We start from the raw sequence: 15,824 nt of genomic DNA, 5'->3' as shown, positions 1-15,824 counted from the left end.
TATTTGGGTTTGTGCTGCCCGCTCTTCGCCCAGAAGATCTGTGAAGATCTCACCAGTGACCTTGCGTAAGGACTCCGTTGCCCAAGATTCGGGGAGACCTTTTATTCAAATACTGCAACGTCTGCTGCGATTCTCTTGATCCTCGATTAGTGTGAGGGCTCTGTCCAGATATGAGCGGTGGGTCTCTATTACTTGCGAAGTGGCTTTTGCGTGTTTGATAATGGCGGAACATGATTCCTCTAAATCCTCCACCCTGTGGCCAATTTGTTTTAATTCCGATTTGATGTCGGCCAGCTCTGACATTATTGGTTGAGTCACTTTAATAAGGGCTTTCTGCAGAAAGGATTTAGAGATTTGAGCACTAAGGTCGTATTCGTCCTCTTCCATTTCGCTGTCTGGTTCTGAGTCTTGGGACACGAGGTGTGGTGCATTTTGTGATGGAGGTGGTTTCGCAGTAACGCCGGGAGATTGGGAGCTTTTTTTTTTTTAGGAATTTCTGCATATCAGCTTGGTTTTTTTGTCATCTTGGTGTCTCTGGCGGCTCACAGCTCCTTTCTCTTGCGCCTTTAACCATTTTATTCTATTGATATTTGTGAACTGGGTTGTGATTGTGTTAGGACTAGCAGCATCTGCACTTGCTGCTGCATGTCTGGGATCTGCACTCGCTGCCTTTTGCCTAGGTCTGGCTGCTGGCAGACTCCCCGCCCCAATCAGCTGCTGGGGCGGGAGTTCTGACAGCATTTAAACCTGCCTGTTTCTCTCTAGCATTGCCAGTGTTAGATTTGGATTTCCTGCTACACCAGTGTACTGCAGACTGCAGACTGCAGACTGCAGACTGCAGACTGCAGACTGCAGACTGCAGACTGCAGACTGCAGACTGCAGACTTCTGACTTCTGACTCCTGACTCCTGACTCCTGTTACTGACCTTCTGCCTTTGGACCTGACGTTGCCTTTGCCTGACCCTCTTGTACCGCGTACCCTCTTGTTGCTGACCCGGATTGCCTGACTCTCCTTGCTGTTGTTTGTTCCAGTGTCTGTCTGTTCATTAGTCCCCGTGTCCCCCTTCCTTAGTGAGTGTAGGGACCGTCGCCCAGTTGTCGCCCTGGGGCTTAGCCCAGGGGGGCAAGTAGGTAGGGACAGGGGTTGCGGGTATTTTCAGGGACCTCCAGTTTCCCGGACCCCGAGCCCTGACAGTAACACTGGCCGAACGGAAGTCGGGTCCCTACATCCGACCAGCAACCTTGAAACCCACTATGGAGGCTGTGGCGGCTTTAGCCAACCAGGTACAGATTCTGACGGACCTGGTCCAGGACTTGACTGCTCGCCTGCAGCTTCAGGAGCAGCGTGGGGCTTCTAATATGATGCAGCTCCCTGCCACTCCTGGTACGGTTTCTGAACCCCGAGCAACACCTCCTGACTTCTTTTCTGGTGAGAGAAGTCAGTTTTTTGTGTTCAGAGAAGGCTGCAAGCTTTATTTTGACCTCCGACCCCACACCTCTGGCACAGAGTACCAGAAAGTGGGTTTCGTGATAACTCGCCTGAGGGGAGAACCCCAAATTTGGGCCTTCTCCTTACCAGCTGACTCCCCCACCCGACAGTCACTAGACGCCTTTTTTGCTGCTTTGGGCCAGATCTATGACGAACCCGACCGTGCTGCCTACGCTGTCGCTAAACTGTTGTCCTTGCGACAGGGTCAGAAGGGGGCAGAAGATTATTGTTCCCAATTCAGACAGCACTGCACTGAGTCGGGATGGAACGACTCAGCCCTCAAGGACTTGTTCTTGACTGGTCTATCTGAGGACCTAAAGGAGCTGCTGGTGGCCCAGCCGGAGCCTGGTACCCTGGAACAAGCAATGTCATTAGCCATCCGAGCCGACCGGCGCCTGAGGGCCAGACTATCTGCTCGGCCCAGTCTGTTCCATCCGGCCTTCCCGGCCACTTCTGCGGCAAGACCAACAACCTCACCTCCCCCCGCTGAACCCATGGAACTGGGGACGATGTCACCTAAACAGCGAAGGGAATATCGGTTAAAGAAGAACCTTTGTTTATATTGCGGAGAATCTGGTCATCGCATCGCTACCTGCGGAAAAAAACCTCGGCAGGAGAAACTTCCGCTCCTAGGCAGTTGTCAGGAGGACTGTCTAGGGGCTCAGGTACCCCCTGTTGTGTCTAAAATGTTCTTGCCCTGTGTTTTGAAGCTCCATTCCTTCTCTCGTGCAGGACAAGCCTTTGTTGATTCTGGGGCAGCAGCAAACTTTGTGAACTTTGATTTTGTGGCTCAGATTTTTGGTTCCTTGCTACATTTAGATCCTCCTATTCGGATTGCAGGGGTAGACTCCACTCCCTTGCATGCCGGCCTCGTCAATCTGGTTACCCCAGAGTTGACATTCACCATAGGAGCCCAGCATACTGAGACTTGCACTTTCCTCGTTATGAAAGACTTGTCGGTGGACATAGTCTTAGGGCTCCCTTGGTTAAGAGAACACAATCCCATTATTAATTGGAACACGCTGGAGCTGGTCAAGTGGGGGTCCCACTGTACTAATCACATGAATCCAGTGCACCTGGATACTTCTGTTTTGGAGGGGGTCGAGTTACCAGACTATATTAATGAGTTTTCTGATGCTTTCTCCAAACAACTCTCTGAAGGATTGCCTCCTCTTAGAGAATTTGACTGTGAAATTGATCTGATCCCAGGTGTTAAACTCCCAAAGGGTCGGATCTACAATGTAACTGTTCCTGAGAGAGAGTCCAGAAAGGACAATATTCAGGACAGTTTGACAAAGGGATATATCACTACACCATGTGATAGTCAGATGGATCCCATTAGGGTGAAGGCTATCACGGAATGGGCTCAGCCAGTTACCCTAAAGGCCCTGCAGCGCTTCCTGGGGTTTGCTGAGTATTATCGTAAGTTCATCAAGAACTTCTCCGTGGTGGCTAAGCCTTTAACGGATCTCACCGGAAAGGGGGCGGATGTGAGTAATTGGTCGCCAGATGCACTTGCAGCCTTCACCACCCTGAAGGCTGCTCTCTCTTCACCACCCGTCCTCATCCAACCTGATCTATCCAGTCCGTTCGTGGTGGAGGTAGACGCCTCCGAGTTTGGAGTAGGAGCGGTACTGTCCCAAGGTACCTCCACACTCACAAACCTTAGGCCTTGTGCCTACTTTTCCAGAAAATTCTCCTCTACAGAGCGTAATTACGACGTAGGTAACCGGGAGTTACTAGCTATTAAATGGGCTTTTGAGGAATGGAGGCACGTCCTGCAAGGGGCCCTCCATCAAATCACTGTACTTACAGACCACAAAAGCCTCATGTATCTAGACTCCGCCAAGAGGTTGAATGCTCGACAAGCCCACTGGGCTGGGTTCTTTTCACGGTTCAATTGTGCAGTGACTTACAGAACTGGTTCAAAGAATGTTAAAGCAGATGCCTTGTCTAGGAGTTTTTGTACCCCGGAACCTGCAGAATCCGCCGAATTTGCATTCAATATTCATGACAATTCGTCTTCCCAAGTTTTGCCGTTTCTCTGTAATTATGGTTTCCATCCTCAATTTGCACTCTCTACTCCTCCTGTTTTGAACACTCCACCCGCTAATACTGCTATTGATGAACTGTGCACAGTTTGGGCCCAGGTTCATAAGAACCTTCAGGGTTCCCAGGAGAAGGTACTTAGTGCGTTTCTTATTAGACTGCCTATCACTGCAGCTTTTTTGGTTGGGGAGCAAGTTTTATTGTCTTCTAAGAATTTGAGACGGAAGGTTCCGTCTTTAAAACTTGCACCGCGGTTTATTGGTCCTTTTTCTATTTTGCAGGTTATTAACCCACTGGTTTATAGATTATCTCTTCCTGGGGCTTGGAAGATTCATAATGTTTTTCATAAAAGCTTGCTAAAAAGATATGTGACTCCAGTTTTGCCCACCCGTGACCCGCCCTCTCCTACGCTGGTGCAAGGAGAATTTGAATTTGAGGTGGAAAGTATTGTTGACCCCAGGCGGCTTCGGCGCTCTATACAGTATCTGGTCCACTGGAGAGGGTTTGGCCCTGATGGACGGACTTGGGTTCCTGCCAGAGATGTTCATGCCCCACGTCCGGTCCGATTATTCCACAGGGCCCTCCCTCTTAAGCCCGCTCCGGGTCTTGGGGGTCCAGTGTCCCCCCGTAGAAGGGGGGGTACTGTTAGGACTAGCAGCATCTGCACTTGCTGCTGCATGTCTGGGATCTGCACTCGCTGCCTTTTGCCTAGGTCTGGCTGCTGGCAGACTCCCCGCCCCAATCAGCTGCTGGGGCGGGAGTTCTGACAGCATTTAAACCTGCCTGTTTCTCTCTAGCATTGCCAGTGTTAGATTTGGATTTCCTGCTACACCAGTGTACTGCATACTTCTGACTCCTGACTCCTGACTCCTGACTCCTGTTACTGACCTTCTGCCTTTGGACCTGACGTTGCCTTTGCCTGACCCTCTTGTACCGCGTATCCTCTTGTTGCTGACCCGGATTGCCTGACTCTCCTTGCTGTTGTTTGTTTCAGTGTCTGTCTGTTCATTAGTCCCCGTGTCCCCCTTCCTTAGTGAGTGTAGGGACCGTCGCCCAGTTGTCGCCCTGGGGCTTAGCCCAGGGGGGCAAGTAGGTAGGGACAGGGGTTGCGGGTATTTTCAGGGACCTCCAGTTTCCCGGACCCCGAGCCCTGACAGATTGTTTGTAAGAGAAACCTTGTAATATGGTGGTCTTTAGGTATTTCAGTGAATTCACGCACCGTGAGCTGAGAGGTGCTCTCCTCCACACTATAGGGGTTCAATCTGCCATCTGTGTAGTCTATCAGCTACTCATGAATAAGTGGAGTTACGCTGGCACTCTGAAAAAATTATGTGGTTGTGGTGAGAGTAGACTTACACTCTGAAGTACCAAAAAATTGTGTTTATTGTGGATCTGGACAAGCCAGATCCGAAAAAATTAGGGCTATGCCCTCAGAGATCCTTTCTCTCAAAGCTAGCAAAGTCTTTCTGTTGAGTTGTCTCCTCTTCCCTCTCAGTTGTGAGGCTGGGGGGGGGAGGAATTGCGGCGAGAACTGGCGGGAAAGCAGGTCTGAAGGTGGCCAGCCGGGAGGTAAGATGTACAAGCTGCAACCGGGGTTCAGATGGTTTAGGTCGCTATATACGTGGGCACTCTGGGTCCCCGACACTCACCACTCTCAGCTGTGGCCGCGGGGACACCTCCATGCCGGGCGCTCCCGCTCCTCCGCTTCCGTTCGCTTTTCCGACTGTGCCGGCGCTTCTTACTGTCACCGTGTGTCCGCGGGACTCACTCTGGTTCCTCTCTGTCCCCACCACTATCGGAGGTTCTCTGGGGAGGGTCCGCTGTTGTCTTCTGGCCGCTTGGTTAGCTGCTTCCGGGCGCTGCCTCCCGGGTCGGCGTTGTAATTTAGGCCGCGGCTCCGTGCGGGAAAGTGGGCCCCAATGTTCCTCCTTGGTAATATCATTGGGGAACCTCTCGGTTTGTTCCTCACCCTGCAGGGAAAGTGATTAGGCTGAAGTGATGGACGACTGCTGGCCTGGAAATGCCAAAAGTTGATATAAATCCTCTATGGCTCTAGAGCACAGAGACAGTGTGTCCTCACTCTCTGCACATATATAATTCTAAACAGGAAATATCCAGGTTATACTGCCATGCTCCATATCACTATAGGTATTATTGTATCTTGTCACCACCAGAAGCTAGGGGCTTGACAGGACTTGGATGGCGGAATGCCCCTGTCACTCCCCTAGCTCCCAATTGGCTACATTCTGTAAGCAAAAAGATTGTTCGCCCCCCCCCCTCGGCTGGTAGCGATGGTGACAGGACCTGCACTTCCTGTGAAGCCGGCCTCCTCTGTGATACCTCCGTCGCCATGATCCACTGTGTCCCCGACACAAGGCTCCAGCTTGCCTGCGTCGGCGGATGGTCCTCCGGTGGTAGCAGCTGCAAGCGGGAGCTCTCCAGATATCCAGTCTCGCGGTCCCAGTATTCCCACCTCTTCGGTGCCATCTAGCCTTCACCACGTGGGCCCGCTGGATGATTGCAGGTGAGTGTCAGGGTCCTGGGGCTGAGCTCCCTGTCAAAATCTTCGGACTCCTCCGTCCCCTGAGGTCTCCTGTTCCTCCTGCCCTCTGCCTGTGGTGTGGAGTACATCTTCCTGTCTCTTCCATGCTGTATACTGTGGCCACTGCTGGCTGTAATATAACAGTCCAGGGGGCCGGATTCATCCTCTTTGGCTTTGCTATTGATGGTGCCTCTTCTTTTCTTCCCTATGCTGCTTGTATGGGCTGAAATCGCTGATGGATGCCTTTGATTACAGAGGGATAGGCCTGAGGGGGTGCAGAGCTCAGGAGCAACATGTCCTCTCTCTCCATCCGCCATGCCACACCCCTATTTTACTTTTTTTTAACATTTAGTCTAGTCCAGGGATCGCAACCCACACTAACCTCCTAGTGATGTGGCCTAATTTAGACCTAGGGATTAGAGATGAGTGAACGTACTCGGTAAGGGAGATTTCGCAACCGAGCACCGCGATTTTCGAGTACTTCACTACTCGGGTGCGCTGTGGGTGAGCGGGGGGTTGCAGAGGGGAGTGTGGGGGAGAGGGAGAGAGAGAGAGGGCTCCCCCCTGTTCCCCACTGCTACCTCCCACTCCGCCGCGCCTCCCCCTGCCCCCGGCGACCCCGAGTACTTTTCACCCGAGTAGTAAAGTACTCGAAAATCGCGGTGCGCGATTGCGAAATCGCCCTTACCGAGTACGTTCGCTCATCTCTACTAGGGATGCGACAATTTTTGGAGATTTTCATCTCTACTTTTCAAAAGCCATAATTTTTTAGTGTTTTTCCGTCAACTTACCTGTGTGAGGGATTTTGTTTACGTGCTGAGCTGTAGTTTTTATGGGTATTGTTTTAGGGTACATATAATGTATTGCATAAATTTTATTAATTTTTTGGTAGAGCATTACGACTATGCCAAAATTATATATAATTTTTTAAAACACTGAACTTTATTTTTTAATGGCTGGAGCTGTCCGAGGGCTTGCTTTTTGCGTGATGAGTTGTAGTTTTTATTGGTACCATTTTGGGGTACATAACACTTTCTTGATAACTTTTATTGTGTTTTTATGTGAGGCATAATGAAAAATACACATTTTGGATCCTTTATTATTAACGTTTGGTTTGAGGAATAAAAGATGTGTTCAATTTATTGCGCGGGTCATTATGGATTTGGCGATGCAAAACACATTTTTTTAATTCACTTGTTTTAAACAAAGGGGGAAAAAGTACACAAGTTTTTCTTTAATTATTTAAAAAAAACTAAAAAAATGATGTCGCTGTTGGGGACTTGAACCTGCGATGCTATGCAGTATGTCAATTTATGCTGCATATTTCAACCTTTGCAATGCAAATACGTGACAAATCTGCAGCATTTCTGCACCAAAATCTGCTGTGGATTCAATATGGATTGTATGTTTAATGTCCAAATTGGGTCATAGACTACAGGGGGGTTGTGTAAGGGACACATATAAACCTTCTGCTGCCCTCTGTCTGTCAGGGCTTGTACTGAACATCTATTTCTAATTTTTAGATGAGATTCAGCCACCAGAGAATTTGCACATTGCTGTCCCCATACTGGGTGACGTTCTTCTAACCTGGAAACACCAAATCGCCCCTCAAAACAAATCCATAAAATACAACATATCCTACAACACTTCGGAAAAGTCAGAGAATTTTGAGGTGAGATTCATACCAACTGTATGTATTATATGCAGGAAAAACCCAGGTTATACCAGCATGCTCCATATCTCTATATACAGGTGATGTGTAACTTATACCAGCTGTACATATAGCAGATACCCAGGTTATACCAGCATGCTCCATATCACTATATACAGGAGATGTGTAACTTATACCAGCTGTACATATAGAGTATACCCAGGTTATACCTAGTCACATATAAATGACTGGTTAGTTAGGGCTCCTGTCAACGGGCGATAGTGCATTGCATTACTCACAGTGAAAATCCGCCCGCGAGTAACACAGTGCATGCTTTCCCTAGCATTGCTCGCAGGACTCAAATCGTGGCATGCTGCAATTCTCCATGGTGAGCCTATCTGTCAGATAATCGGCTCACCACTGAAAACTGATAGTTCTCCCCTCTACTCCCCAGCGCCTCGCCCGTGGACAGGGCGCCTAACACTTACTCTTGTACTTGCCTGTTATCTTGTAGACTCATAAGAATTACACGCAATTTATGGTGGAGTTGCACGGAGGTTTCACCGCTCATGTGGCTTCATATATAGATGACCCTGAAGACAGTGATTTTCCAAAAGCTAGTGAGCTCAATCGGTCATCTGTATCTCTCCTGCCGTATTCAGGTGAGTAGCAATAGTCAACACATGATCAATATGTACCCGGTTTGAAAGAGAATGAGAAGAGAATTTTCCGTGGAGTAGAGCAAAGTGTGGCTTAAATGAAATAGATGCGAAGAGGCATGTGCATGTGTGTGTGTGTGTGTATATATATATATATATATACACACACACTTATGACACACATACTTATGTAATACTGTGCCTTGTCATAAGTATGTGCATTATAAGTGTATGTAAATATTCATGCCTCTTCGGATCTATTTCATTTAAGCCTGAAGAAGAACCCTGCATTAGTTTGCAAGCTCGCTATAACATCATGTATTTTTGTTAGCCATTAAAAGGTATCATATCCACAAGATGACTTGGTTTCTCTTGCTGGTAACAATCACATTTTCCATGTGTAAAAGATGCAGGGTTTCGGTGGCTAAAATCTGTTCTAAACATCCTATGACTACAGTTGCAAATTGGTTGCATATTTTGCTGCAGCACAAAGTGTTTGACATAAAATATTGCTAATGTCATTTAACCTCTTCAGGATCTCCAAACGCATAAACTATCCTGCGTTCCTGAAGTGTGTGTTGAGCGAGCTCGGGAGCTGAGTCCGTTTCATACCTGGTGCCTGTCAGATATTACTGACAGCTGACAGCCATTGGTAACCGCTGTGATCAGAGTTAGCTCTGATCATGGCAGTTAAGGGTCTAGGCACGTCTAAACAGTCAGCGGGAGGGGATGGACCTCGCAGTGTGATTGAGGAGTGTCGATTGGCTAGCATGGCAGCCTGCAGCCTACTGAAGGCTCCTAGGGCTGCCACAGATAGATGGCTATTAAGCCCTGCCGATGGCAAGCGACACCAAAAATCACTAGAAGCTACAATACTGAAGTACTGCAATATATAGTACAAACGATCAAATAATCGCAAGTAAGTTTGCTGTGGGAACCCCAAAAGTGTCAAAAAAGATTTAAGAAAGTTTTTTCCAATTAAAAAAATAAAAAACATTAAAAAGTAAAAACAAATCCTTTCCCATAAAAAAACTAAACTGGTAAAAGCCCCACATATTTGGTAATGCTGTGTACACAAAAGTCAAAACTATTAAAACTTCATAATATTTATTCCGCCTAGTAAAGGCCATAAAAGTTAAATAAAAAGATGGAATGCCAGAATGGCGATTTCTATAATTTTTTTTTTTTTTTTGATATACCGGGTCCCAAAATATTAAGGTGATAAGCAATCAAAAGGTTGTATCTTTCCAGAAATGGTAATAATAATAACTACAGCTTAGCCTGCAAAATATCGGGCCCTTACACAGCCCAATCAAAAAAAAAAAAGTTACGGGTCTCAGAATATGGTGATGGAAAACAATTGTTTAAGGAAAACTGTTATTTACTTTTTGAAAATAGACAAAAACTTTATAAAATATTAGAAAACCATATAAATTTGGTGTCACGGTAATCGTACTGATCCATAGAAGAAAATTCATATGTCATTTTCATGGCACCGTGAACGCTGTAAAAACTAACCTCACCCACCCCCACCCAAATAAAATGTTGCAATTGCATTTTTCTTAATTGCTGCCCACTAAAAAAATTTGCTAAAGTTTTTCTGCATATTATATGGTACATTACATTGTACCACCATAAATATAACTCGTCCTGCAAAAAACGAGCCCTCAGACAGTTATGTCAATGGAAAAGCTAAAACATTATGACTCTTGGAAGGTGGGGACAAAAAAAAATAAGATAAAAAAATGAAAAATCTCTGGCTTGAAGGGGTTAAGACAGTGGCCCCTCCTTCTCCTAGCATGTGATGATGTCTGTAATTTGCTTTTCAGGAGCTGAAGGAACAGCAGCCTCCAATGTATCCTGTCAGATCGAGTTTTGGGCGTTAGAAAAAAGTTTGCTCAGCTGTAATTGGGTCCCTGGGAACGCGGCTCCAGCGGACACAGAGTATAACCTATATTACAGGTACACAGCAGTCCCATCAGCTGTGATTAGATGTTGGGGATTGTAGTCACTGGATACAAATCTACAGAAATAAAGTTGCAAAACTAAACATGTATATTAGAGAATAGAGCAGTGCCCTGAGGTGCGGGTAGTGCGGTACAATGTCCAATAGTAATAATACTGTCCCTATAGCGGCCTCAGTAGTAATCGTAACCCAAGTAGTAATTAGAGATGAGCGAGCACCCAAATGCTCGGGTCCTCGTTATTCGAGTCAAGCTTTTCGTAAAATTCGAAAGCTCTACTCGAGTAACTAACCCCATTAACTACAATGGGAGACTCAAGCATTTTTGTATGTGGGACGCCGGGTCCCGAGCTTTTCTTTTCTTTTTTTTAAGTTCGTCTCTCTCTCTCCCCCTATCTCCCCCTCTGCCTGCCAGCCAAAAAAATTGCCGTTTACGTGCACTGCGTCGCAGCGGGGAGGGGCAAAAGCTGACACGTCACAGCGGGGAGGGGCCAAAACCTGAGGCGGGGTCGAACACGGTGTGATGCTCGCTCGAGTAGCGAGCACAATCGAGTATGCTAATATTTGAACGAGCATCAAGCTCAGAAGAGTACGTTTGCCCAACTCTAGTAGTAATATTGCCCACCTTAGTGGTCCCAGTATTAATAGTGACTCCCATAGTGGCCCCAGTAGTAATAGTCCAACCCTCCTTTCCTCATAGTGGCTCCACTATTTATAATGATCCCCGTAATGGTCCCAGTTTTAATAATTATTCCCCCAGTGGCCACAATAGTAATAGTGTCCCCCATAATGGCCACAATAGTAACAGTCCCCCACATCGTAGTCCAAGTATTATTAATGACCCTTCTTGTGGCTCCAGAAGTAAAAGTGTCCCACACAGGGACCAAAGTATTTATAATGACCCTTATAGTGATCCCAGTATGAATACTGTCCCCAGTACTAATAGTGTCCCCCATAGTGTCACCAGTGATAAGTGTAGTGGCCCAGAGTTGGGGCGTCTTTAGAGTAGGTGTAGGTCCGTTTTGCGTAAACTGTCTTGTGTGTATCTGTGTTCTATGTAGGTGCTAACAAGCTGTGTCGTGGCAACCCTGTCTCACCTAATTTGTGTGTGGTCTCGTGGGAGTTTAGGAGTAGTTGGGAGGCAGAGTCTAGAGAGAGAGAAGGAGTGGGCAGAGATGTAATCGGTGGAGGAGGACGTGTCAGCAGGAGGGCTGAAGCTTGGTTTTGCTTCTGCCTGTGCAGAGCCGTGGGCCTATCTCATTTGCCATGGGATATCTCCCCTCTGGTGTGATGGCTCCTGCTATCAGATAACTTGGACTGAGGGCACCTAGAATCGGGAAGGAAAGTGCCTCCTAGAGAAAAGTGTGTGTATGTAACAGAAGGGAATCAGAAAGAAGCCTGCCAGAAGTGTTATGTCTGAAACCGTCCATTTGCTTTGTTGCTGGAAAATCAAAGGTTGGATTCTGCTAGTAAAGAACACCGTGTACCTCTGGTTTTAAAAAACTGTCTTTGTCTGTGGGCTCTTTCATTTAACAGCGAGTAACCATTTACTTAAAAAGAGGTACTGGCATCACGTGACAACACTGTAAGAACTGTTCACTATCGTTTACATCTGCCTGTTCTTTTTGCGCTGCGCGACCGAGCTGGGTCACATTCCACCATTGTTGGGGAAAGATCACAGAGCCACCCATGACAACCACCTTGAGAAGCCCAAGGTCTCACCTGCAATGGCCAGCCTCCGTTCAGGCACCGCATAAGTGTCTGCCATAGTGGTCCTAGCAGTAATAGTGTCTTCCATAGTGATAGTAGTCCCTTAACAGTGCCCTCATAACAATACCAGCAGCAGTATCTCCATATGTGAAAAGTGATAGTAGTCCCATAACAGTGACAGCCAAAGTGGACCCAAAACAGTGACAAATTCAGGATCCTCATGAACCGTGCCTGCCACAGTGCCACAATAACAGTGACAGAAATACAGTGGGGTCTTGATACCAGTGCCAGCCACCGTTCACTCCTAATAGTGACATCTGCACCATACTACCCTCATAACGATGCCCGTCTTCCATTTCTGGGAGTCTTACAAATATTCTGAGAGAACAGACATGACACACAGACCAGAGAATTATGTAAGGGGACACATTCTTTTCCGTGTTTGTGACATTATACTGCTTGGTCTTGTGCAGATTTGAAGGCGTGGTTGAGAGATGCCAGAACTACACCATAGAACCCGGGGGGCGGAGAGAAACCGGGTGCCACATTCTCTCCAGTGCTATCTCCATTACCAGCGCCCAAAATATTCTGGTGCACATCAATGGGACAAGCAAGAGCCAAAAGATTAAAGCAATGGAGAAGATATTCGACAAGACTGCCATAGGTGAGAAATGAGTACAAAATTCGACACAGACCGGGGAGCCACACTGCACATACAAACATAAAGCCCAACATGCAGCTGCTAATCCTGTCCTCAAACCTGTACATCCTCAGATCTATAGAGGAGATCATGTGACCAGCTAGCTGTTATGTTCATGCGGGCAAGTGAGCACTGGGCCCACATGAACGTGTTCCAGAAGGATAGGGAACAGCGGGTGAACTACCACAGATTAGCACCTCTCCCCATCTTCTACTAGTGACACAAACCTACTTGAGCGGGAACATCACCCTAACAGCGGTCTTCGGATCTGGGCCCTAGCTGCTCCTAGGAACCCACGCACCCTGGATATGACATAAACACATGCCACCACCGACAGAGACTACTGGACAGAATAAGAAAACACACAGAGCCAAAACCACACCATACAGCAGTAAATTCGCAAACACTAATAGCAGATGTTAAAGCTATAAATGCCAAGCATTAGTTGACATTTTGATAAAAATTTGGAAGCTAGCGGGCCACATTACGACCTCTTGGCTATACTGCTAGTCCCTACACTAATCAGGAGTCCAGACACAACCAACCAAACACAGAACCTGCTCACACCGCGCACACACAGAGAGAATGGGAACAGAGCTAGCTGACCACACCTGGGAAGACAGCTCTTATGTGTACTGATCCAGAGTGATTGGCTAGCTGGCTGACACACAACTAGCCAGTGCAATCCCCCACACCTGAGCAGGAAAGCTGCAGATCATTTCTAGTACCACAGACCCCAGGAGACAGACATGACAATACTGCCCCTTTTAAAAAGGGGCCTTACAGAACGGCCTTAGTCACAGAAGTCTGCAAAAAGAGTGCACAGCCCAGAGGGGAAAAGATGGCAACCATCCCTACTGACACAACGCTGCATAGGACTTATTGATATGGGCCTAGTACATGTCAGGTCCGGCAGCTTTGGGGGTCTCCTTGCCCGCACCACTGGTCCTATTACCCGGGCTACGGGGGTGCGGCGCAGAGGAGACCTCTCCTGGCCGCTGTGATCCAGTACACCAGCTCTGGGCTCGCGCTCCTGTGCGCCTAATTAGCTGGGTTGCTGGTAACGCAGCGGATTACCGACCCACACCGCTTCTCCATTGCTATGACAACCGGGCACATTCCTTCTGTCGCTGCCTGACTTTAGCTGGCACTGGGGACTGTTCACTCCTGGCGTCCTTGATTGGGTCCTGCTGCTGTCAGGCTCCCCGCCCCAATCAGTTGCTGAGGTGGGATTTCTGACAGCATTTAAACTGCTCAGTTTCCTTCTGACCTTGCCAGTGTATGTTTGGTCTCCAGCTACACCTGCGTTACCTGTATTAGATTCCCTGTTTTGGACTGGCTTGCTTCAGACCTGACTTTGCCTTCGCCTGACCCCTTGTACCTCGTTCTCTTCTGTTGCCAACTCGGATTTCCTGACCTGCCTTTGTGTTTACCTGTATTTGTCTGTGTGTCTGACTCTTGCCCCGCATCCCTAGCGAGTCTAGAGACTGTCGCCCAGTTGTCGTCCTAGGGCCTAGCCTAGGGGGGCAAGTAGGTAGCGACAGGGGTTGCAGGTAGTTTCAGGGACTTCCAGTTACCCGGACTCCAGCTCCCTGACAGTACAGGACGTAGAGAAGTAGAGGGTCTAAAACACAGGTACATACACACAGGAAACCAAAGCAAAAGGTAAACTGCGAACAGGACTTACGGACAGAACAGAACCATACTGTGAATAGCATAGGAACAGAACAGACCAAGCAAAACCCTAATGTCTGCCTACCAATGGACACAATGCAACATACGATACAACACAATGCAACATACCATACAACTAGAGATGAGCGAACGTGTTCTTAACGAACACTTACGCACCCGGACACCGGCTTTACCGAGGACCTCAGTGTCCGCGCGTAAAGATTCGAGGGGCGCCGGGGGGCGGGGAGAGGCGCGGCGGCGCGGGCGGCAGCAGCGAGGAACAGGGGGGAGCCCTCTCTCTCTCCCTCTCCCCCCACTCCCCGCCGCACCCCCCCGCGCTGCCACGGCGACCCCCGAACTTTTTTCGCCCGAGCACGGAATTGCTCGCAAAGTTCGGTGTTCGGGCGAAAAGGGGCGGAGCCGAACACGTTCGCTCATCTCTACATACAACACAATGCAACATACCATACAACAATGCACCATAGTGCAACACAATGCAACATACCATACAACATAGTGCAACACAATGCAACTTACCGTACAATATAATGCAACACACCATACAACATAATGCAACACAGTGCAACACAATGCAACATACCATACAACATAGTGCAACACAGCATAATGCAACTTACCGTACAATATAATGCAACACAATGCAACTTACCGTACAATATAATGCAACACAATGCAACATACCGTACAACATAATGCAACATACCATACAACATAATGCAACATAGTTCAATACAATGCAATATAGTGCAACACAATGCAACATAGTGCAACACAATGCAACATAGTGCAACACAATGCAACATACCATACAACATAATGCAACATAGTGCAACACAATGCAACATAGTGCAACACAATGCAACATACCATGCAACATAGTGCAACACAATGCAACTTACCGTACAATATAATGCAACATACCATACAACATGATGCAACTTAGTGCAACACACCATACAACATAATGCAACACAGTGCAACACAATGCAACATACCATACAACATAGTGCAACACAGTGCAACACACCATACAACATAATGCAACACAGTGCAACACAATGCAACATACCATACAACATAGTGCAACACAGTGCAACACAATGCAACACAATGCAACATACCATACAACATAGTGCAACACAGCATAATGCAACTTAGTGCAACACAATGCAACTTACCGTACAATATAATGCAACACAATGCAACTTACCGTACAATATAATGCAACATACCATACAACATAATGCAACACAGTGCAACACACCATACAACATAATGCAACACAGTGCAACACAATGCAACATACCATACAACATAGTGCAACACAGTGCAACACAATGCAACATACCATACAACATAGTGCAAC

General features: G+C 47.4%; 1 protein-coding gene across 3 annotated transcripts in view; it reads left to right on the top strand.

Moving 5' to 3' along the window:
* Positions 1-15,824, top strand: part of IL5RA (interleukin 5 receptor subunit alpha) — a 104,851-nt gene that overhangs the window by 66,847 nt on the left and 22,180 nt on the right. For all 3 annotated transcript variants that reach the window (XM_066596951.1, XM_066596952.1, XM_066596953.1), the window contains 4 exons: positions 7,604-7,752; positions 8,246-8,393; positions 10,220-10,352; positions 12,537-12,727. In XM_066596951.1, the coding sequence (XP_066453048.1) occupies positions 7,604-7,752; positions 8,246-8,393; positions 10,220-10,352; positions 12,537-12,727 (621 nt within the window). The remainder of the gene's footprint in view (positions 1-7,603; positions 7,753-8,245; positions 8,394-10,219; positions 10,353-12,536; positions 12,728-15,824) is intronic.

The sequence above is a fragment of the Eleutherodactylus coqui genome, chromosome 3, assembly GCF_035609145.1.
Source record: "Eleutherodactylus coqui strain aEleCoq1 chromosome 3, aEleCoq1.hap1, whole genome shotgun sequence".
NCBI lineage: Eukaryota > Metazoa > Chordata > Amphibia > Anura > Eleutherodactylidae > Eleutherodactylus > Eleutherodactylus coqui.
The sequence above is the reverse complement of the archived record's forward strand: the minus strand, read 5'-3'. Positions and strand labels throughout refer to the sequence as shown.